This window comes from Sinohyriopsis cumingii, chromosome 4 (assembly GCF_028554795.1).
Source record: "Sinohyriopsis cumingii isolate HCF-2022 chromosome 4, ASM2855479v2, whole genome shotgun sequence".
Lineage (NCBI taxonomy): Eukaryota > Metazoa > Mollusca > Bivalvia > Unionida > Unionidae > Sinohyriopsis > Sinohyriopsis cumingii.
Genome location: NC_142964.1, coordinates 103,770,582 through 103,795,617, shown reverse-complemented (window position 1 = coordinate 103,795,617; position 25,036 = coordinate 103,770,582). Strand labels below are relative to the sequence as shown.

General features: G+C 36.0%; 1 protein-coding gene across 1 annotated transcript in view; it reads right to left on the bottom strand.

Annotated features, from left to right (window-relative positions):
• The window catches only part of LOC149801816 (limbic system-associated membrane protein-like), a 75,681-nt gene that overhangs the window by 32,705 nt on the left and 17,940 nt on the right, over positions 1-25,036 (bottom strand). The window contains exon 2 of the mRNA XM_089954353.1: positions 17,452-17,558. Coding sequence (XP_089810479.1) covers positions 17,452-17,558 — 107 coding nt within the window. The remainder of the gene's footprint in view (positions 1-17,451; positions 17,559-25,036) is intronic.

Genomic DNA, 25,036 nt, shown 5'->3' with positions numbered 1-25,036 from the left:
TGTACATCTACAGTTACAAATATCGCCATAAAACTCTCCACACAAGCATTGAATCGACGATACATCGTCGAATTTAATCTGGAACTGTAGATAATGTCTCATTTATGACCACCTCTTATTCGTGTGCTGAATAGTTTTTAAGTTATTGCTGCTTAAATTTCAGGACAATACAGACATTTTCCAACCGACTAACTTCCACGTAACCATAAAGTTTGACATCTGGGCTGGGCTCGCAATAAGTTGATGGTATCTGCCCTATTTCGGGCTTGATTTGAATTCAAATTAAAGTCTGTTCGATAATGGCCAGGCATATGGAAGAGACCAGTGTTAACGTAAGGTCAATAGCGTAAAATAACAAGAGCTGAGACAAACCAGAGAAATTTTTGGGAAAAATTAGGCCATTTGAAACAGGTGTCATAAAATGATATTTTCCAGAATAGTTATTAATATGCGTTAGAGGAAGTACTTCTGACTGGCTAAGCTTAACGAGGGGTTTATTTCCCAGTCCAAATTCAAGGTAGTAATGTAATCTCCTCGCGAAAATAGACAGTCATAGTTTCTGATACAAGCAATAATTTAGCTCAAGATTTAGTACAAAGTACTTTTAAAGGGATGATTTTCGGGTGTGAGAGACACTAAAGAGAGAGAGAGAGAGAGAGAGAGAGAGAGATTTAATAGAATGCTAATAGACTCTAATAAAGCAAAAGGGTAGTCTCAGTTGCATGTCTGGAAATGTTCATTGATGTAAGTTTGTAATTATTTGTTCCATTTATTCATTTTAAATTAATACATAAATTTTTCCTGAGATAATAAGTAATTGTTTGCATGCATTTTGTCTCAAATGTTATATAACGCATGTATTATACGAATGAGTTCGGATTTAGTTTTCTTGTATGTAATAAAATTCATGTGTCATAAAGATTCAATGCGTTTATTCTGATACTAATTTTGAGAAGTAAACTGTCTGTCTTGAATGAGTTGTCGATTTTCTATGTCTGGAAACGTGTTTCAATTATTCACTAATTAGCAAAGTAACGTAGTTATGACGAGAACTGAAGTACATTAATTCATTTGTATAATTTAGGTGTGAATTCTTTCTACCGAGAATCGAGGATTTTAGCAGTAGGGACGTGTGTAGACAGAGTTCAGCTAGTGATTTACAGCCCACAGCGGCGGAGTGATAGTTATCTGAGAGGTTTAGTTATGTCCTGGTTCTCGGTTCGGAAAGCTAAAAATACATTAATGTATGATAATAGGGCCGTGAATGTGTATTAGGTGGCGTACCGACCATACTAGCTTAGTTCTGCTGATTTGCGATAAGACATATCTGACGTAACGAGTGGGAATATTGTTGATCCCAGGAAAAAACAAACAAACAAAGAGAGAGAGAGAGAGAGAGAGAGAGAGAGAGAGAGAGAGAGAGAGAAAGAGGGTGGTGGTGGAGGGGGGAACTGAGATTATATGATGAAATTTGTTCTTTCAGTATAACAATATGCTTAATGGAATTTCGCATATATTTTGTAACTCTATTTCTAAGAGAAAGTGAATCATTCAAATGAATAATTCAATTTCATTTTGTTTATGTAATTAAACTGTTTTATTTTTTTTAAACTTTTTTTTTTTTTTTTTGGGGGGGGGGGGAGGGTGACTTAATGGTCTTAAGCGCTCACCGTTATGGATCACTCCATTTCACCTGTCTGCGTTGGTTCGGGTCTCGGGCTCGGCCAATGTGGGTACGTGAGAAAGCTTGCCAGTAGCTTCTCGTGGGTTGGTGGTTCTTTCTGGGATATTTCCAGATTTTTCCTCCACCATTTATACTGGATGCCATGTATAGCCTATCTTGTGTTGAAAAATGGCTTTTAACTCCATAACAACAACACCATACATACGGGGGCTCGTGTTATTCTAATCTGTGCTCAGATCTCTGTTATTCCACCCATTAATTTAATATTTTATGTTATTGATTGCTGGATCTGGGCAATGACACCGTGGCCAATCATCTCCTAGATAACAGTAACCAAAAAAACCATATAGAGTGGGAACATTATCTCCCACCTTCTGACAACGTTAACAAAACGTTTTAGGCATATCTGTACTAACATCTGTATGCAGCGAGCGTTCTTGCAGATCTACATACGAGTCAAACTGCAAACGACAAAGATCCAGATCTGCCATAAGATAATGCGCCTACAGATCAGAGTACATGTTTTTGTTCTACTGATTACTCCTTACAGAATGCACAATACTAGTTAAACTAAATGACTTGATGAATTTGATGCATTCTTCCAGTATGTAACTTGCATACTAGTTTATTATTTACATGTATGGGTGAGAGCCATACTACACAAAAGAAGGCAATATGCAGAATGAATTTCAATTATTTAAACTTATATATATATATATATATATATATATATATATATATATATATATATATATATATATATATATATATATATATATATATATATATATATATATATATATACATAATTATTGATGCTGTAAAGATTACTATGAGATAACATGACACATTTCAAATAATTTAAATCGTACCAGAAAAAAACTTCATTTTATGAAATGAGAGGTGTTAATTGCTACCTTCAATATTTTCATCATTTATGTTCGTATGAATTCGATTACCTGATTTAAAAAGCTATACATCAATTAGATTAGAACTGTCAATCTTCGCTTGAACCAGAGAACGTTCCCAAAACTGCTGCATTGTTCTTTTATTTTAAATCAACTATGATCTTCATCGTCCCAAAATGGTGATTCTCAGACTAACCATCTTCCCTTCATTCAAACCTTGCTGTTTTACTACTATCTAACCTTTGTAACAGATTATCCTTCAATAATCACACTTGTCTTTAGTTTGCTCTCTGAGTTTTAATCATTCTTTCACGTGTGAAAATATATCATTTCTTCTTTAAACTACTTTACATGTTAAGTTTCTAAGCTGTTGCTTGGATTAGTTTTCAACGGTCACGCCAGTTAGATTTTAGCTATTCTTTTGCACCCTCCCTCCCTCCTTCTCTCTGTCTCTCTCTCTGTCTCTCTCTCTGTCTCTCTCTCTCTCTCTCCATGTTAGATTTATAGACCCGGCCGACATTGCTCCGAATTTGCTGAATCCATGGAAGGGGCGGTGTTACCATCTAATATAATAAAATATATTAAATATATAATATGACCTTAGACTACGATTAGCTTGTAGTACGTCTGTAATTTTCATTTAGGTCTAGTCAGATTATATAACTAAACTGAACGGTCATTACATTATTTATTCACAGTATGGTATTATTATGGGAGATTTTGAATATAAATCCATGTTTGTAGACAATGGACACGAGAAGTAAAAATGCTGTATTCCGTTTTTGGCTCACAACAGTTTATTTTCTTTGGGTCCTGTTGATTTTTGAAAAGTTCCCTGCTACTCTAACATTACTTAATCTGGTACTAGAGAGTCTCGAACTAGTCACTCCATTTTTAACACCTCTAATATGAATTAGGTCTATTACTGATCATACCATTTCGACACGTCTAAGATCAATATGGTCTTTAACTGATCACATCTTTATGACACGTCTAAGATCGATATGGTTTCTAACTGATCACATCATTATCGACACGTCTAAGATTAATATAGTCTCTAACTGATCATATCATTTTAACACGTCTAAGATCGATATGGTCTCTAACTGATCACACCATTATCGACACGTCTAAGATCAATATAGTCTCTAACTGATCATATTATTTTGACACGTCTAAGATAATAATAATAATAATAATAATAATAATGAGGACTTTGTATAGCGCCTAATCGTTGGAAGCTCTGAGGGCTTTACAACATTAGATAACACCTATAAGATAAAAAAAATATATAATGATATAATTACAAACACAAACACAATGAAATTAGAAAACATAGAAGAAAAAAAATATGCTGTGAATATTTAAGGTAGGAAACATTATTAGGTCTTTAAGTTTGTTCTTGCAGTCGAAATAAGTGAGTTTTGAGAGCACTCTTGAATGTGAACACTGTGTCTTTGTGTCTAAGTTCAGTGGGCGTTTCATTCCACGTTGCTGGGCCCTGGTATGCAAAAGAACGCTGTTCATATGACTTTGTTTTCATAGTGGAAATAATGAGTATACGATTGTCAAAAGAGGAGCGTAAGTATCTTGCTGATGTATACACATGGGTGAGGTCGGATAGGTATGTTGAACTAGAGTCCGTCAGTGAAACGTAGCACAGAGAACAAAGTCTGTGTTTGATTCTGGATCGAAGGGATAGCCAGTGTAGGGTACAGAGCAGCGGAGAGGTGTGCTCTGATCGTGGCACTCTGAGTATGATCCGAGCAGCTGTGTTTTGAACTTAATGAAGTTTTTGGAGTAGATATTGAGATGAACCAGACAGAATTGAGTTACAATAGTCCAGTCTTGAAAGTACTAATGAACACACAAGTGTTTTAGTGGCATCAACTGAAAGATATTTGCGAATTGAGCTGATGTGTCTCAGCTCAAGATATGCAACCTTGCATATGTTCATGACATGTTGGTGCAATGTGAGAGTACTGTCCAGAGTAACACCTAGGTTTCGTACTGATGGTGTGAACTTAATGTTGGTGTTGCTGACATTTATTGTTAGAGAGGTAAAGGATGTGAATGAGAAAGTCTTTGTGTTGTGATCAGAATGGCCTCAGTTTTATCATCATTCATCTGCAGCTTGTTTCATGTCATCCATGATTTCACATCAGAAATGCACCTCTCTACACCCTGGATGGTAGCATCAACTTCAGTTGGGTGGCTAGATTTGTATATTTGGGTGTCATCAGCATACAGTTGGTGAGACACTGGATGATGATCTATGACACTTGAGAGCTGGTAAGTGTATAGAATGAAGAGAACAGGTTCAAGAACAGACTCCTGTGGGACACCAAAACATAGATCAACTGGGCTGGAGTGTATTCCATTTGCAGATACAATTTGTGTCCTGTTGACCGAGTAGGACTTGAACCACAGTAAGGCTGTATCATGAATGCCAAATACATGCTGAAGACGGTGAAGTAATATATCATGGTCTATTGTGTCAAATGCTGCAGACAAATCAAAGAGGGTGAGGACTGTAATCTTTCCGCTATCCAACGCAGAGAGAATGTCATTAACTACTTTTAGAAGAGTAGTTTCAGTACTGTGGCAAGGGCGACATGCAGATTGTACATTGCTAAAAAGACTGTTTGAATTCAGATGAGATACAAGCTGGGATAGAACAACCTTTTCTAAGATTTTTTATATGAATTGGAGATTAGAAACTGGGAGGTAGTTCTTTAAATCGTTATGGTCTAGTGTTGGTTTCTTCAGCAGAGGCTTTACAAAGGCAGTTTTGAAAAATGATGGGAATTCTCCTGATGAGAGAGGTATTAATAACTTCAGTTACTGAAGGCAATACTGGATCTAAGCACTCAAGCATCAGTGATGTTGGAATTGGATCAAGTTCACATGACTTTGGTGAACTCTTCATCAGGATTGTACGTACGAAATCCATAGAGACAGGTTCAAATGCTGCTAATGGTTGCCGCTCAAATTCTGTATCCCAACTGTATGGCGACGACGAGTCAGTTGAAATTGTGGTGTCAAGCTTAAGATCGATATGTTCTCTAACTCATCACATCATTATCGACACGTCTAAGATCGTAATGGTGTCTAACTGATTACATCAATTTTTAACAAATCTACGATCAATATGGTCTCTAACTGATCACATCATTTTTGACAGGCCTAAGATTGATATGATCTCTAACTGATCACATAATTGTTTACACCTCTAAGATCGATATAGTCAAAGAGTCAATGACGATTGGTCATAATAGTTTAAAGTTTTCAAATCTCAGAACTATGCATGACTCTTTTGAATTTCTTTCTTAAAAGACGTGCGATCAAACATCTATTGTTTGAAGTATACTTGGATAATAAAAAAAATGCTGGCTAGAGAAAAATATAGGAAAAAGTGCAATAATTAGAGCGCTGTAAGACATTGTTTCCAATCCACAAGAAGCAAATTGATTTATTGCATAGTAAAATAGTTTATGATATAGCTCTTGCGAACAGAAACACCCTCCCCACTTTAAAATTCAGACCCTGCTTAAGGTCCTGCTTAAATAACATTTTGATGACATTGTCTTATGCCATGATTAGAAAGAAAATAGTTGGTTCAGATTGAATAACATTTTGATGACATTGTCTGATGCCATGATTAGAAAAGAAAAGTGTGGGTTCAGAAAGGAGATATGAAAATGTAAAAAATGTCATTCAAAAACTCCAAAGGAAACATGCATCATATTATTTTAATTAGCAGATTAAGTCTGCAGAAGTAGATCAAAACCAGTTTTGGAGACCTATACATTTACGAAAAAATGTTAAATATCTTTTGAAATGAAACTCAAATGGAGTTGAAAACATAAATGATGAATATCTTAAGAATGGTGGAGTTAAACTTAGGTTAGCTTTGGTTACTTTTTTTATTGTCTGTTGACATTTGTGCATAATCCTGATCAAGTGAATTAAAAAGGTGTGATAGTAATTCTCCTTGAGAGGAATAATTGTCTCGTAATAACTCTTATTCCAGTTATGTTTTAAGTTTTTGTAAAGATTTCATTAAAATATGACGATTAATGACCTGAATGCCGGGGGTGGGGTGGGGTGGGGTGGGAGGGGCTTTGGGGCTTTAGAAATACAACGCAAGTTTATGCAGCTTCTCTTGACACACAACTTTTGATAATGTATGGCATGGCGGCTTATTTAACAAATGACAATACTGGTAACAATTCCAGAATATGAAAAGTGATTGTCAAAGTATACTTATATATGTATAACTGACTTTCTAAAATAACTTCTCGAATATTTCCTGTTTTAAGAGGAACACTTCAAGGCGGGATACTAACTCCTTGGACTTACATTATGTTTCTAAGGCTTTCTTACTATGTTCGCATGGTTTTGTTTTATTTTATTATTATTGAAGATTAATGTGTAAACAAGTCTAGACATAGCAGTATAGATACCAGGTTCAAAGAGGCTAAAGATAAACTTGTAAGTACATTATTCGGTTTTATTGATATTAGGATAATTAAGAATTGATTTAATCCGCTCATAGCTGAGAGTTTAGTATGAAACTACTGCAATACCACGAGCGTTTTGCGAGAGACATATAAAAATGATTTTTTGGATCAATGAACAATCTTTGAAGAACTGGACAAAAAAATAAAAGGGAATGAAATTACAAAAGCGATACAAAATCTCAAAACAACTTCGAAACAAAACGGCAATGATTGCCTATTCAATTAGTATTTCAGAAACGAAGCGGAGATGGTTAAGCCATATATGAATTACATATTGAATGCAATATTGGATAATGATGATATTCCTAAGTAATGGAGTGAGGGAGAAATTGTACCTATTTTCAAGTCTAGTGACACTCTTAATACAGGAAATTGAAGAGGTATTACTTTACCTAGCTGCTTTTCACATCACTTACCAGTATATTATATGAAAGACTTGAATTCGGCGGAGGAAAAGGACAGACTATCGGATGCACAATTTAGTTTCAAGAAATGATTGAGAACTACTGACGGTATGTTTGTTTTACATCGTTTGATGAATAAGTATTTAAGTCAAGGTAAACGGTTTCATGGAGCTTTTATTGATTTTAAAAATGCATTTGATAGTGTTTACAGAAAACGGTTTTCGGTTGAAGGATTTCAGACAAGGTCTACATGTAAGAGTGCAAATTTCTGTATATCTATAAAGAGCACGATAATTTGGGCAAGAGAACAATTAATTAGAAGTATGGGGACAGGATCGTGTTAAATCGCTATACTACAATGATTTTTAATGTCGAGTGACCGGATGTCTGGAAAGTCGACGGACACAATTCTGGCGGTAGAAGCAAGCAAAGCTTGAAAGCACAATCGCATGTAATTCGTTGATACCAATATAATGATTTGCTTGAATTTATTTGCTTATATTTGAATGAATTTATTTGTTTGAATCCGTAGATCAATATTCTTGATATGAGTATAACTGTGTTTGAGTTCATCTCTCTGAATTCATCCAATGATTTTCTTTATACAAGTTTGACGAATTGTTTGAATTTTGTCGTCTTGATTGTTATAGGAAGAATTTCATGCATTATTTTAGTTGATATAAGTTACGAGAATCCGTGTAAATTCTCCGATCTTAGATGATGTCACGTATGATAAAGACTTGAGTGCGTATTGATTGAAATTAACGTTATAAGCCACGTAGTGAGATTTCATGTATCCTAAAGACTTGAATGTGTGTATTCGCTGAAAATAACGTAATCAAACTATGTAATAAAGTCCACTCATTCATTTGTGCAATTGAGACGAGAACGGAACTGTTATGTATCGTGTCATGTTAATGTGTGTTAGTGATGAAATAGCCGTTAGGAAGTACATTGACCTTATGAAACTAGGTTTGTTCATGGTCTGCCATATTTGGCTTGACCAGATAGTCTTTGGTATCTGTTTCAATTCCGATAGAACGATGTCTGACATAGCGAGAGTGGAGTAACGATATATTCCCAGTCGGACAACTGGCAGTAGATATAGGTTGTTTCTCTATTTAGTTTGAAAGGGAAATAGCTCCACTGACGTTTTCGTGTACCTACTTATCCTAGTAACTATGCACTTACGTATCCACCTTCCCACACAAAGGTTGAGAGCCGAAAGAGGGGAGACAATAGAGAGTTTGAAGAAGAAAAAAGCGAAAGGACCAAGAAGAACATGAACAGTGAAGTTGGAGTGAACCGGAACTAAGCAGGTTATGAAGTTGTAATATGCAATGACTTCTATCTTTCAAAACAGATATATATATATTATGTCCAAAATTCGGTGAATTATTTATTTTAAAAGAGAAGTGTATCTTTCTAATGTAACAAATTATGACAGTTGTTTATGTAATTGACTGAATGGTTCTATTTCATGTACGGGAGCTCGTGTCATTCTGTTCTTTATATCTGCTCAGATCTGTTCAATTTATCTATCTGTAAGTTTAACATTTTATATTAATATTTACTCGATCTGGGCAACAACACCGAGGGCGATCATCCTCTTGATAACGATGACCAAATAAAGCGGACACCTTGTAAAAATGTATAATACGCCAATCAACCCCACCAACATCTTTCAGCTCCCACAAAGTGGGCGCTCGTCTATGGATCAGAAAATTTTATTCGAGTATAGAGTCTGAGCAAATATAGAATAGAATAAGTATCCAAAAATTTATAATTTCTAACGTACCTGTCGAGAAATAGCGATCAGAGTGAATCGAATCATTGTCTAATTTTTAATATGCTGTGCATGCAGTTTTCTTGCCATTTCTGTTCGTATTGTAATGCAAATATTGTAAGAGACTGAGGCACATTCCCTGCTGTTCTGGTCGTATTCTAAATTTGTGAAGTGAAAGTGAAGAATTACCTTTGTATTCTCTTGGGGGAGGAGATATTTAGGTCAAACTGGCCGTAATAATTACGCCTTCTTAGATTGTACGCGTTACGCTGAATTAGGGGAGACATTCCAGCTGTGCACTGCCCCTTTATTGATTGTTGGTGCAAGGAAAAGTCTGGTTATCTGAGTAGGACCATACTAGAAGTAGGATAAATACGTGTGGAGCTATGTTCAAGAAGGGCAGTAAAACTTGGGTGTAGGTAAAGAACTTATTTCTTGTGTTACCGTAAAAGTAGACTAGCTGGCGACAGACAGACAATTAGTTAGGAAACTGAAGTCGATTGGCAAGGACAAATAGGTTGACGAGGGGCCAACTTACCTTAATTTGCTGAGCGGAGAGTTAGAGAACACAAGGAGCAACTAGCCACGGAACGAGAGAAAGATAGGTACTGAGCGCGAACGAGAGCTATAACTAGCCAGATGGCAGGCCGAAGAAATATCTAGAGAACGCGAACATATGTTAGCCACGGAAAAGCTGAGGATCGAAGCAGAGTCCAGAAGGGGTGAAGACCTGAATGAACGTTCAGTACCCACAATACAGATCACCATGTCCATGTTCAGCGACAAGGACAAAATCATTGACAACTTTTTGACGCAGTTCGAAAAGTTCCCACTGGTTTATCAGCTATCCAAATACCAGTGGGCTATCATTGTTTTGGCATTTTTACCGGGAGCAACGAAAGACGTGTACTATAATATGACAATGAACGAGGTAGACGACTACGATGATCTGAAGGAAGCGCTACTACGGCACTATGAACTGTCGGCGGAAAAGTTTCGAAAACTCTTCAGCGAATCGTCGAAGCGAGCTTCCGAAACGCACCCGCAATTCCATAGCCAGACAGCGAAGTATGTTCGAGACGAAACACGGCATTTTGTACCGGTAAGCCAGTAAAGGAACGGATACGTTTCAACAAGTTTTTGTGCCGATAGCGAAGCGAATAGAAATGATTAGGTTGGCACATAAGTGTCTACTTGGAAGCCACATGTGCGTGGCGAAGACCAGAGTTTGGTTAGTGAGGAAATTCTACTGGCAAGGTGTGTATGGGGACGTTCTGAGGTATTGTTTGTTGTGTGGCAAGTGTCAGCGAGTTGCACCTGAGACCTCCCATCGTCCAGTGCCATAAGGAACCACCCCACTGATTGAAAATCCTTTCTCGAGGGTGGAGATGGACCTAGTAGGTCCGATAAAGCCGGCGTCAGAAAGCTGTAATCAGTTATATACTAACGATAGTCGATTACGCCACCCGGTACCCGCAGGCCGTGGATTGTTAAACATTGACTCAGTCACGGTGACCGAAGCTTTCTTAGGAGTTTGGTCGAGAGTTGGTGTCCCTGAGGAAATACTAACTGACCAGGGCACGCAGTTTGTGAACCAGGTGATGGAAGAGGTAAACAGATTACTGTCCATTAAACACTTGACAGCTACCCCGTATCACCCGCAGTGAAATTGTTTGGTGGAGCGTTTCAATGGAATATTGAAAAAGGCTCTGAAGAAGCTGTGCGAAGGTTGCCCCTGGTTTTGGGATCGATACCTTCATGCGATACGTTTTGCGTATCGAGAAGTACTACAGGCTAGTTTGGTTTTTTCGCCTTTTGAATTAGTATTTGGAAGGACAGTCAGTGGACCCATGGCTGTATTAAAGCAGTTATGGACGGATGAACAAGCATCCGAGGAAGTGCTAACGACATACCAATATGTTGTTGATCTCCGTAACAAGCTGGAAGAGGTTTCTAAATTGGTACAGGAGAATCTCCGCGACGCAAGGGGGCGTTAAGTCAAATATTAGAATAAAAGGACGAAGGAACGTCACTTTGAGGTGGGTGACAAGGTGTTATTTTTGCTGCCGTTAGAGCACCACAAACTTCAAGTCTCATAGAGGGGACCATTCTTGGTAACCTAGAAAAAGGGTGGGCAGAACTAGCGTATCCGGGTAGGAGACAAGGAGAAGCTGTACCACATAAACCTCCTGAAACGTTACCGTGAAAGAGAGATACCCACATAGTTCGTGGTTGCTACACTTGTGACTGAAGAACTCGACGACAACGGAGGAGAGGCGGAAGTACTTCCTTGTTGTCCTTCGACAACCAGGACTGACCACAGGACCATCTAAGTGCCATGTAGGGTTTAGGAAACTAACCTACCTAGATCATACCCTCAGCGAAGGCACGTTAACCCCAGATATGTCAAAGGTCGACCAACTTTGGGACGCATTACGACCGACCACCAAACGGAAGTTCGATCTTTCTTTGGACTGGCCGGGTATTATGGTCGATATGTTGCTAACTTCAGTGCCATTGCTAGCCCATTGATTTGACTCGGTAAAGTGTCCGACGAAAGTTATATGGACAGACGCATGTGAACGAGCATTTCAGACACTGAAAGACAGACTGACGTCAGATACAGTACTGAAATTGCCTGATGTGACACCATATTTTGTCTTACGTATTGACGCTTGTGATAGAGGTTTAGGGGCAGTGCTATTACAAGAGCATGACGGAAACTTATTCCCAGTTGTATACAGTAGCAGGAAATTGTCAACTGCAGAAAGCAATTATTCCGTCTCTGAGAAAGAATGCTTGGCAATTATCTTTGGGATATCTAAATTCCAACGTTACCTGTATGGGCGAAAATGTATTTTAGAAACTGACCACCAACCACTCGTCTATTTAGCTCAAGCTAAACTGACAAATGGACAATTAATGAGATGGTCATTATTTCTACAGCAGTACCAAGTCCAGGAACGGTATATTAAGGGCGACGAGAATGTAGGGGTTGACTGCTTAAGTAGACTAGGGACGTCTGAAGTGAAGGTTTCGCCTGATGTCATGTAAATGAATCAGATTATATCTCCAAAATTTGACAGTAAAAGTCCCTGATTTTACTCTTCAAGTGGGTAGGGGCATATGTAAGGGTGCAAATTTCAGTCGATCTATAAAGAGCACATTAATTTGTGCAAGATATTAATTAATTAGATTTCTAATGTATGTGTCGTGAGAGGAAGTGATTTTTAATTAAGCCTCTGTTTATTTAACCGTCAGACAGACTCGAATGAAAGGGTTAACTTCGATCTTTGTATCGAATATGTCAGAGTTGAAATTGTCCAAGATTAGTTCTTTGGAAATCTACAAGTCAGGCTGACCGTATTTGGCGCCTATACATAAAAGGTGGTAGATATATTTAATCCTGATTGGTTACGCTAAATAAGGAGCGTGTTTCCCCAGATGAAACTTCTTGGGTTTTATATGCCCCATTGCAAAAATGTAGTCAGTCTACGTTTTCCTGCAAGAGGAAAAAAATATAGGAGACTACGAGATTTAATTTAGAAAAAATTCTCTCGTAAAACATTTATCCTAGAGTCCTGAAGTCTGGAAAGTCGACGAACACAATTCTGGCGGTAGAAGCGAGCAATGCTTGAAAGCACAAGGTATTTGCGTCAATCTCATGTAAATCGTTGATACCAATATAATGATTTGTTTGAATTCATTTGCTTATATTTGCATGAATTTATTTGTTTAAATCCGTAGATCAATTTTCTAGATATGAGTATAAATGTGTTTGAGTTCATGTGTCTGAATTCGAACAATGAACTTCTTTATATAAGTTTGACGAATTGTTTGAATTTGTCGTCTTGATTGTTATAGGAAGAATTTCATGCATCTCTTTAGTTGATATGAGCTACGAGAATCCGTGTGAATTCTCCGATCTTAGATGATTTCGCGTATGATAAAGACTTGATTGCGTATTGACTGAAACTGACATTGTAAGCAAAGAAATGAGATTTCATGTATGCTAAAAACTTGAATGTATGTCTTCGCTGAAAATAACGTAGTTAAACGATTTAATGAATTTCATGCATTCATTTGTGTAATTGAGACGAGAACGGAACTGTTATGTCTCGTGTGATGTTAATGTGTGTCTGTGATGAAATAGCCTTAGGAAGTACATGGTCTGGAATGTTTCGCTTGACCAGTTTAACCTTTGGTATATGTTTGAATTCCGATATATCTGACATAACGAGAGGGGAGTAATGATCTATTCCCAGTAGGATATCTGACAGATGATTTAGGTTGCTTCTGTGTTTATTTTGAAAGGGGAAATAACTCAGCTGACGTATCCACGTACCTACTTATCCAAATATATACGTATCTACTTAGTTTCGTATCCACCTATCCACACAAAGTTTGAGGGCCAATAGAGGCGAGACAAGACAGAGTATGGAGAAGAATAAAGCGAAAGGACCAAGAACGGGCACAGTGAAGTTGAAGTGAGCCGGAACTAAGCAGGTTATGAAGTGGTAAAATGCAATGACTTCGATTGTTCAATCGATTTTATGATGAACTAATTCTACATTTTAAAACAGAACGGATATTGATATAAATATATTTGTGTTTGGAATTCGGTGAATGATTTACTTCAAAAGGGAAGTGTATCTTCCTAATGTAACGTATTATCAAGGTTGTTTATGTAATTGACTAAATTGTTTTATTTCATGTACGGGGGCTCTTGTCCTTCTGTTCTATATATCTGCTCAGATCACTATTGCAGCTATAAGTTTCACACTTTATATTAATATTTACTCGATGCAGGCAACAACACCGAGGACGATCACCCTCTAGATAACGATGAGAAAATAAAACGGTCACCTTGTAAGAAAGCACATAGCGCCAATCAACCCAACCAGCACCTTCTACCCCCACAGTACATGACAAAATGTTATATGTTCTCAGTTATATAGCTAGATCTTGTTACGCATTTGATACAAGGTGAATTGTCATCAGTAATTCCATTTTCGTCACATTTTGAAGATCTGGAAATATCATTACAATCTATGGGAGATATCTGTATAGTTTTTGAGTTGTTGTCTTTATTTTTTACGCTTTTGGCTGACGATTTAGTTTTATTTTCAGGAAACATTGTCGGTCTACAAATGTTCATAGATAATTTGCACGACCACTGTCATAATTGGAATATTGTACTGAATTCTGGAAATAGACAGTTATGTATTGTAAATCAATCAAATAATAGTATAAAATGATATACACTTCTACATGATACTTTAACGATATTTTGGTTTGGTGAAATGTGGCAGTTTCCTGTTTCTCTAAAATGCTTCCAGTTTATTCCAGTTTTTAAGCAAAGAGTTTTATGTACATGGACTTAGCCCTGAAGGTTATTTCAAATTCTTGTTTAACCATAAACATCAATTAGTTTTGACAAAATTAAATCTTTGAGATATGGAAGGAATAGAATTTACAGAAGTGAAATATATTGCATGCTCTGTGACAACCATGATATTTCAGATTAATGCCATTTTCTTTTAGTATGCCCTGTGTATACTAGCTTGCGTGTAAATCTAATTCAAAAGTTTTCTTTTTTGAACAAATCATCCATGTACCAGGAAAGTGAATTGTTAACTTCTAGTACTAAGACAACAATACGTTGATTGAATACAAGCGTTTAAAATAAGACATATCATTATTTCTAGAATAATTTGCTATAAAGATTGTGTATAATGTCAGTTCTTGATGATTACCGTTTGCAGTTTCTGTTTTACAGCTATGAATAAAGCATATGATAATGACACAAAGTTTGTATTAACTACTCTACAAGCTTGTAAATGCTTATGATAATGAGCGACTGAAATGAATTAGACTGTGTAGTGGTGAAACCTGATTTAACAAAAACTCTCAGCACTCACTTTTACTAGAGAGAAATCATAATTTTTGCTCTAAGTATATACAAGGTATCTCTAGATACACACGAGCTGACGTTGTGTTAAGCTTATCAGACATTGTAGCAGTTGTAGCTCACATTGATTTTTATTATATAAAAAAATATCTAAACAATTTTTGAAGCTTTCTGCAGTTTATCTTGCAAACAAGTATTTTAATCCACTTTTACAGTTATCAGATCTCACAATTACAACTAAAAATAAACGCTTTATTCCAGAAATGTATAAACCAACCGATATATTTGATCTTAATAACATTTTTGAATCGTTCACTCGACAAGTTCAATTCCTGGTTAAAATATCTGACCTCAAAAGTATTCTTACATCCTAATTTCGTTTGTTATAAGAAACTGTTATGAAATGTAGAATTTATGAAGATATTTCTCTTAGTTGATTCCGGAAGTTATTGCTTGATGGCAGTTTGATTTCCTCTGTAATATTGAAAGTAGGAAAACAAATTCCAGGATCTTTTGGTCATGTCGGCTCGTTGCCAGTATTGTGACTAAAAGTCTGTCATCTCTGGAACACGCTTTGCGTATGTCTTTTCACACAGTCATTGGTAATTTTTTATCTAGTTTTTTTACACAAGACCATGAAACGTTTCGGTATCATAGAATTGATAAATTTCGGGTGCATGTTTACGCGTACTTAGATTCAATGTCCAATATTGGTTTTTGTAAATACTCTTTTGTTATTTCTTGTAAGTATTTCGATTTTATATGCAATATGACTGTTCCTTCTATGTGTAGAATATACAAAAGAAATTTTCGTTTGTATCATTGCTGATGAATAAATGTGATCTTAATACAATATTTGCATGTAACCCTCTACTTTAGTTTATTACCATCATATGTACGGTGTGGTTCATTACTTGTATTATCTATCTCATGGATAAATGCCGCAATATTTTTATATGAAAGAAGCAATGGCTGCTTTTGGTAAAGAAGTTTGAAATAAGTATGTTGTATTTTAACTCGAATTCTATTGATGTTTGCTATTACTAACTTGTGTGCTAACTTTAAGGGGTTTAGTAATGCCAGTCGAATAATTTCATAAAGTTTTGAAATTATACGAGAAAATATTAACAGTCACTTAACAGTCCTTGCCAGTTGTAATCACTCAAATGGTAATCACACTGTAATAAATGTGTAGAAAACAAAATGAAAACGAAATACGCCCCGACGATATATCAAGTTATATTTACTCAGTCCTCATGGTAAATTTTCATTGTATATAAATTTATTTCTGAATGACCATTTTCTTTATGTATGGTATTTTTCTCTATTAAACATTGTTGCTTCCATACTGTTACTTGCCTGTATTTTTATATTGCTGATTATACTCTTCCCAAAAAACAAAATCAATCAATCAATCGATCAATCAATCAATCAATCAATCCATCCATCCATCCATCCATCCATCCATCCATCTCTCTGTCTCTTGCATGTAGGTATTATGGAAGTCTCATTATATATACAGTTTGATAGCTGTTATCTGGACGGTAATTCAGTTTTCATAAACACTTGCCCATTGTGTACGTTTTCAAAAACAGTTGCACATTGTGTACGCGGCTGTGCACGAGAGCAGGAAGCCAACACGTATAAACAACCGTTACAATTTGCATCTAAATTTGGTAGCTTCGCAGCCATGTGACGAAACGGATCTTCATCTAAATCTTTTACCAGCAACATTTTACTGAGAGCAAGTATTCAATTATTACATATACATTTAGATTAATGAAAATCATTTATCTGCATGCTTTTTTAACACCTGATCGTAGCTAGTATACGCCAAATACAATTCAGCCGAAAAATAACGTTAACAGTCTGGAGATAAAAGATAAAGGTAAATAATTGTTCATGCACATTTTTCTAGGTACAGATTCGCTGTACGCAATAGGTAGTCCGGGAACTACGTCATGCATACATTTGTATACATGTCAACAACAGACTCCTACATGCGACTTTGGACCTCACCAATACGTATAGCAGTATAATGTTTTGATATTAGATTCATAAATATATAGATCTTTACATGTGCTCTTATTTTCGGGATACGCACACATGACGAGAGCTGCTTTTACTTGTAAAATACTGACAGACTGGAATGGAGTTGAGTAGTATGGAGTGGAATGAAGTGGATTGGAGTGGAGTGGAGCAGAACGTAATGTGATGACATAACGAAGTGGATACCTTATAGTTGCTGAGAGAGAGAACTGAGCAGGGTAGGACGGCTGTTTCTCCCTCTACCACTGTAACGTTAATTTCTGGGACCCGAAAGCTTGGTTCAACTGCAACAACTGTAATGAGATTTACAAACACGTTTTAACTGGATACAAATTTATTTTGTATACACAGGCTTGATTGGTTGATATATTTGTGTTTTGTTTGTGTGTGTGTGTATGTATGTGTGTTGTATATGTATAAAAATGAAAACAACCGAAGTGGAGAGGGTTGTAGGTAACTAATTGGATAAATATTTAACGAATTATGATTACCCCATCTAATATAGTTAAAATATACAGTTAAACGTGTTCATTGAACTCATTGATGTAATTGGAACTAAAGCTGTTTTTAAAAAAAAAGTATTTAACTGTTGTTCGAATAAAGAAATGGCTGTGCAACAACGGAGAAAGGTTCTCATTGGCAAAACCAGACGACATGTAGGCCAAACACAAACACGCACATATTAATTCATAAGCCAATATTGATAGTACACGAGGAACTAACTCAGACCTACCGTGAAACTGTTAAAATTAATTTCCTTCATGTTATGGCAAGGCAGTTGCACCAAAGATGGGGAATAATATGCCGAAAATAAAGTTTAAAAAATAGAAAAACTTTTCAGTACTGTTTGTTTCTAATTGGCAGATAATTAATATCGATAATGGTGTTACATATCATAGTTCCTTTTCTATTGTATTCTTAGGATGACTCTGTGACAATCAATCACAGACATGTTACTCGTTGATCTTTGTCTTGTCAAAACCATTAGTCAGACATTTTTTGAGACAGTTCGAAAAAAGGCGTCTAACAATTAACATTTTGTTTATGTTTCTTTGCTACTCACTATTTACAGAAGTAAATTATTAATCTTTGTGCTGTCAAAATCTTAACGGAACCGAATGAATGCATGTATGTTCCATTTTTAGATAGTATTGTGTAGTCTTCTATTTTACCCCACAAAAAACACCATTATATAGCGTTTCTTCTCCGTGTGACCGTGTCCATTTCAGGTGTGATTTTAATTGTATATTTTCTAGGAGTTTCAATGCGTTACATTCTAAGTAATGCAACATTCCTAAAACGTTTGATACAATTTCAGTTAATATGTTAATACGAATTAATGCTGGTAGCGATCATGTAGAAATGGTAATACCATTAAATTCTAAATCAGAAACATTAAAATATGTCGTTTAATAAGTTTTAGCGATCTCTATCTCTTAGTAAAACATTTGATGATTACAATTGGTTCTGATTAAGTTGATAAATCTCATTGCATGGAAATCAAATAGTTTCAGATAGAATATATGTACCGATAACTCTTAAACATTTGTTTTCCTTGTCTGTTCTAGATATATCACTTCGTTCATCAAAAAACCTCTCACTGTAATGCAGATTATGCGAAATGATTTCATCTTTATCAACTCCTTCATCTAGAAAACAGTGAAATGTATTCAACCCTTGTGATTCCTAAGTAGGAACCCAGATATCAATACGATCATTGTTATAATCATGTTTGTAAAGAAAATACAATTTTATTTCATCCTTACGCTCACCAGCAAGAGGGTCCTCTTAAATGCATCTGCCCAAATATATTCTCAATCCAAACATGATTAAGTTAAAATGTCACATTTACCCGATAGCATCACTCGTTGCCTTCATGTATTATTCAGCACCTAGGCATGAATTTGCAGCATGCATATTCCAAGTAGGCTCTGCACAACCTAACCAGGGTATTGCGCTATTTAGGCAACATGCCAAAGCGGAATCAACATTGCAAATACCAAGGTATAGGCGGTACATCTCTGATGCGCTCAAATGACCCGACGATGAATGGTTAGATTAGCAAAATGAAAAACGAGTACGATGGTTGGTCACTAGTAAACCTTCTGATTCTGGTTGGTCACCAGTAAATCGTTTGATTCTGATTGGTCACCATGTTGACCTTCTGATTCTGATTGGTCACCATGTTGACCTTCTGATTATGAGCATAATATTTCACAGAAATGCAACGAAAACAACAAGTCAAAGTAAAATGAACAATAACTCTAAAACAAATCGGAGGATCACAGTGCATCTTTGGATGATGGACAGTATATGTGTCAACTTCGATAGTAAATCATTGTGGGACTGTTTGAGTTTATAAGATTCTGCCATATGCTGTATTCGTATACCAGACAAAACGGCACTAAATCTAAACATAACTGCAGGAAAACATTTAGCATATATACGTATCGTGAAGTGAAGACCTATGTTTCATGGCGATACCATTAAAAACTGAGATTAGTTGCATTCACAACATTGTGTTATACATTGTATTTAAATGCAGTAGCTCTTAGTAGTAGCTATACGTTTCACAGCAATCCATCAAAGATTGCCTGATGTGTTACGCTCACAAGATTGTTTAATGGACATAAAGACGAAGGGTCGGACGGACACAATTATACAAATACAACAGAGACGAAGACAGTTGCCAAAGCATTGTTTAATGTACACTTTAGTAAAGATTTTCAAACTCCAGAAATTACATAATAATGTGATGTGTGTGTGTGTGTGTGTGTGTGTGTGTGTGTGTGTGTGTGTGTACCATGATGGGAAAGTTTCAGAGTATGCTGAAATCTGCTTATAAGTATTTCATTGAGGTTCGAATCTCAACATGAACAAAATTATCTTTGGTATTCCCAATCAAGCTTGTACAAATACGGACTGCAACATCCACGTCAGTCTCTGCCTCAGCTTTACTAATAGTAATGTATCACACGACTTTCTAAATTTGACACAAATTCTTTTGAAATAAGCGTTAGTTCTTCTTTGGCAAAAGAACGTGGACTTAAGTAAAAACTTAGCTGTAGTTGAATATTTCATGCTGACATAACATAAATAACCACTGAGTATGACGGGTAATACAGTTTGGAATCCATTCTCTTTCTGTCTTAAAAGTTGAATTAAATGTTCGGGTTTTGTGCGAGGCCAAATGTTACACGGGCATTATTAGTACCAAAATATAGAGGTATCAAAGAAAATAACAATAACAATAACTGAAAATTCTAACAGTTAGGGCATTTCCTTGTGACATTTACTTTATTATTAGTTATTTATTTGCGATTATTTCCATAGGGGAATTGCTGCCCACGAGCAAACAAAGGTAAACAAAATTGACATTATTTGCCATTACGGGAATATAGCGATTATCCTGACGTTTATTGTGTGGACAATTTGGTTTAATCGTCCAAATGGAAAAATGATCTCTTGGTTTCATCGTAGATGTAGATAGTATCATCCAGATTGACTTGCTCTGGAAAACATGAGCTCCGTCCTTCGGGACAGCCACTTAGAGTATTATTATTGGTGGAAATAACGTCACGAATTACAAGATCGGACCACAGGAAAATGCCTCATTCGTATATTTGGCTATACTGGTATAATTATTAATTATTATTTCACAATATGTCGCCTTCTGGATGATGCTATATTATTCATCGAATCGGCTTCTCTCATTCGTGTCTTAATAGATGATGATGGCGGACGGCAATGTCACGGAGATATAGAATGAAATTTTACGAGGTTATATATAGTTTTTTTTCCAGGTGCCTAGTCCAAAAATGTTTTTTGTTTTACCTTTTTAAAATGTATTATACAGCTGCAGTATGACCGACTGAGTAAATTGAACTTAATTACCTAAACGTATCAAACAAGCAGTTGTAAGAAAACACCCATTGGTCACTCTCGTAGTGCACTGAATAGCAAGCCATTTAACTTATCTCTGTAGCCAATTAACACTGGCAGGTGGTCAGTTAGGTGTATGCATTTTTATGTCAATCCATGTTTCTGGTTGTTGCAAATGTCTAACTGCCAATCGGACCACGATAAAGAGGAAATTTACTCGACGACGGCCAACCTCAGTATATGACACACAATACTAATTGTAAAGAAAAATGGGAACCAGCCTGGAAATAGGTGAACATAAAATAGAGTATATATGGGTTTGGCTGGCCAGGATTGGTTAATAATGCAGGTCATATTTTAGAAAAAAAAAGAATCTTTTGAGAGCTTATTCTAGTTGTAAGTGAAAAAATTAGAGACATTACTTCTCTTGACGGAATTTCAGTCATGTAACAATCTTGAGTTTGGAACACTCATTTCTAAAATTAGCACCTGACTCTTTGGTGCGGAATTGAAAGCACATGTTTCAAACACATGCAGCTCGATCGCGGCCTTTATATCTTGATCTCTTCATTATATCGCCATTGCTCATTCGCACAACTTAATACCTATACTATAATCGTTTGTTAAAAAGTCGACCTTTTAATAGCTAATTTTCAGATTGACTTATTTACTATCCTTTCTTCCACCATCCCACTTGGAGTAAGGTGACTTTTCTTGGACTTTTCTTGGAGAACCAGGTAGAGCGAGCCCATTGTTCTATTGTGCAGTGATTTACTCTCGATCTGAGGTATTTCCACCTGATTCAAATTTAGATTATTAGACGAATATTAATAATGTATTATTTATGGATTTAGTCTTCTTTTTTTTTTTTTAAAGATTTACCATAATGGGGTGGGTGGTATGGTTGGGTGGGTGTTATATCTGTTCATTCAGGAGACAGAAATTTTCATCATCCTCGTGCTAGGGCAACGTTTTAATACATTAACAATTTGGAATTCTAATTTAAAGTTTTTCAGGATCATGTTACAATGTTTTTAATCATATACATTTTGACACTGTGTATTCAGTGGTATCGTAAATGAGGCGTTTTGGATCCAACCCATGCGTTAGAATGATAGGAACGAGACAGATTGCGGAATCCCTCTAAAGAATAAGGGGATTGGTATTTCGAGGTTTATCTGTCACAAATCACGTACTTTTATGTCAAAGTTAGCATTTTCTCATATTTAACTGTAGTCATCGTGCCATGACAAGTTAAATCAGGTTGTCGTTTCTTTTGGGATTCTCTGGCAGACAGAGTTCATCAAGTTATTGAATGACCCTCCTTGCATGAACCAGAGAGCTCAATTGGCCGAGCTTGGAACTCATCCAATGGCCGCGGGACCGATACCTGCTTAGGTCAGTGCAGGTTGAGTAATGGTGTGTTCTTGCGAAAGGCTCTCTATTTCCTAGGCATGAAATGGCCAAAAAGCGACCTTAAAACCCAGAAAACCCAAAATCAATACGAGTTTCCTTTGTATATTGACTCAAAAGAATAAAGACAACATTCTTCCAAAGTCTAAACCATATTGAAACTTCGCGCTAAAATAAAATCAAAATAATGGAATAAAATATTTATAATAATTCACAAGTCTTTCTGTTATATATTTTTCTTCGGATATTAAGAGATACAAGGGCAATACCGGCAGGAAGTGTTTATAACACATTATTTTCGGTAAAATAAATGAATCGTCCAAAACAATGTTTAGTTTTGGTCAGAATATGTGGATTCATGAACGAATATAAAAGAAAGATGTATTCCAAAAAAAGTGCGGAGGCTAAGGTAATATTAATATTATCAAGAAACGCAACGATTCAATGTAATAGGTACATCAAACACTGGTATAGTTTACAAAACGGAGTACATGTAAATCGTTATGTTGAATACAAGTATGTTCAAATATAATATCGTCAACAGAACAACGCTTTGACCAAAATATTTGCCCAGCATGGCTCTAGAGTTGTATAATCAAATAAAGATTGCACAACTGTCTCACCACAAATATGTGTTCAACATGGCTCCAATTTTGTATAGTCAAATGCATATCTCAATATCTCCTGGATAATTTTATCTGTTTCCGTCGTGAAGAGTTGAGTGAATAGCTCTTGATCAAGAAATTCCTAATTTTTATAATAAGTCCTTCTTAGGATATATATTTATGTAGGAACTGTTCTGCATATAACATATACAGATATATTAATATAGTTGCTTACTTTAATAACCAGCCGTGAAAAGAAATAACAACAAAAATAACAAGAAAACTGCATTTAAATGTAAATTTAATTCGTATGTTTAATCTAAAGCAAAGCAGGAATACTCCCTTTTTTAAAGATAGACAAGTGAGTAAATATTTTTTTCTTTAGTTGTATAATACCTGGGTATTTTACATGTGACACTGAGTGGGATATAAATAAATTTTATGCTGCAAACCAACTTTTAATCAATCTTTATATTACCTTCATGATTCCGATGGTTATACGGTACCTCAACTGAACGCGTTCTCACTGAAACCGGTTATATTGTTTATGCTGGAATAACTAGTTAAATCACAGATATAACCAACTAATTGGCTAGCTTGTTCCATACATGCATGCCCGAATACACGCATACATATATGCAAACATACATACATACATACATACATACATACATACATACACACCCACACACACACCCACACCCACACCCACCCACACACACACACACACATACATTCATACATACATACATACATACATACATACATACATACATACATACAGTGTGTGTATGACTTGGATTTTTGGCGTAGCTTTAAAATGTTTTAGGTCATATCACTACGATGTCTGCAGTATGACAATTTATAGTGATGTCTTGCAATGAGCATCATGCCGCAGACATGTAGCATCATGTCCCACCCAGTCACATTATCCTGACACCAAGACGACCAGTCCTAACACTAACCTCTTAATGCTTAGCGCCAAGCGAGTCAGCTGCTCGTAACATAAGTCTTTGGTGTGACTTGGCCGGTGTTCCAATCCGAGACGGACGCTCTAACCACTTAGGCCACCGGAGCGGTCATACAGTAAGAAAATGTAGACGTCGAGTAATATACATACCCTTTGATGTAAGACAAAAATATGAATGAATTGGTAGACGAATATATTTACAGCTTTATAGATAACTTAGTAAACATTTGTCGTATGACACGCCAAGATGGAAACTTTAAAGGTCAAAGAATGTAGAGAACATGCCTAAAAAATCAATGCCATGGTTTTGACGAAATCAGTTATAATATGAGCACCAAATTACTTTCTTTAAAAATGTGCCAGTTGTCATGATTATTTTATACCCGTACCGACTCAGCTCCTGCCAGAATGTTAAATTAACATGTCTGCAGAACAATGATTAATCACTTTGAGTTCAAGCATTCTCAGCTATCTCATTCCGACGGCCAGAAAAAAACGAGCTGAAACAAATGAAAGTAAATCGAGGAAAAACTAATCTATTTCGAGACTTTTTCTGAGTTGATTCTTGCAACAAATGGTCTTTCTGATCGATGTTTGTCAATACTACTTATATCATGACTCAGAAAATTTGACAACGGTTCGAGCTTATTTATTGACTTCAGTATATCATAAGTTTGCAGCTGAGGGATTTATCTAAGCATAACACGTTTTCCAGTTCTGAATGTATTTATTAAGTACTAAATTTTGAAAGATACAGCAATAAGTTCTAGATAAACCAAATGCATCGTTTTAGAGTCGCAATATATATATATAATCCTTATACAAAGCTGTTTTCATGTCATAATTGTTCATCTTGTTGGCATTATAATGAAAAGTGCGATTGAGTTTTCATAGTTGACAT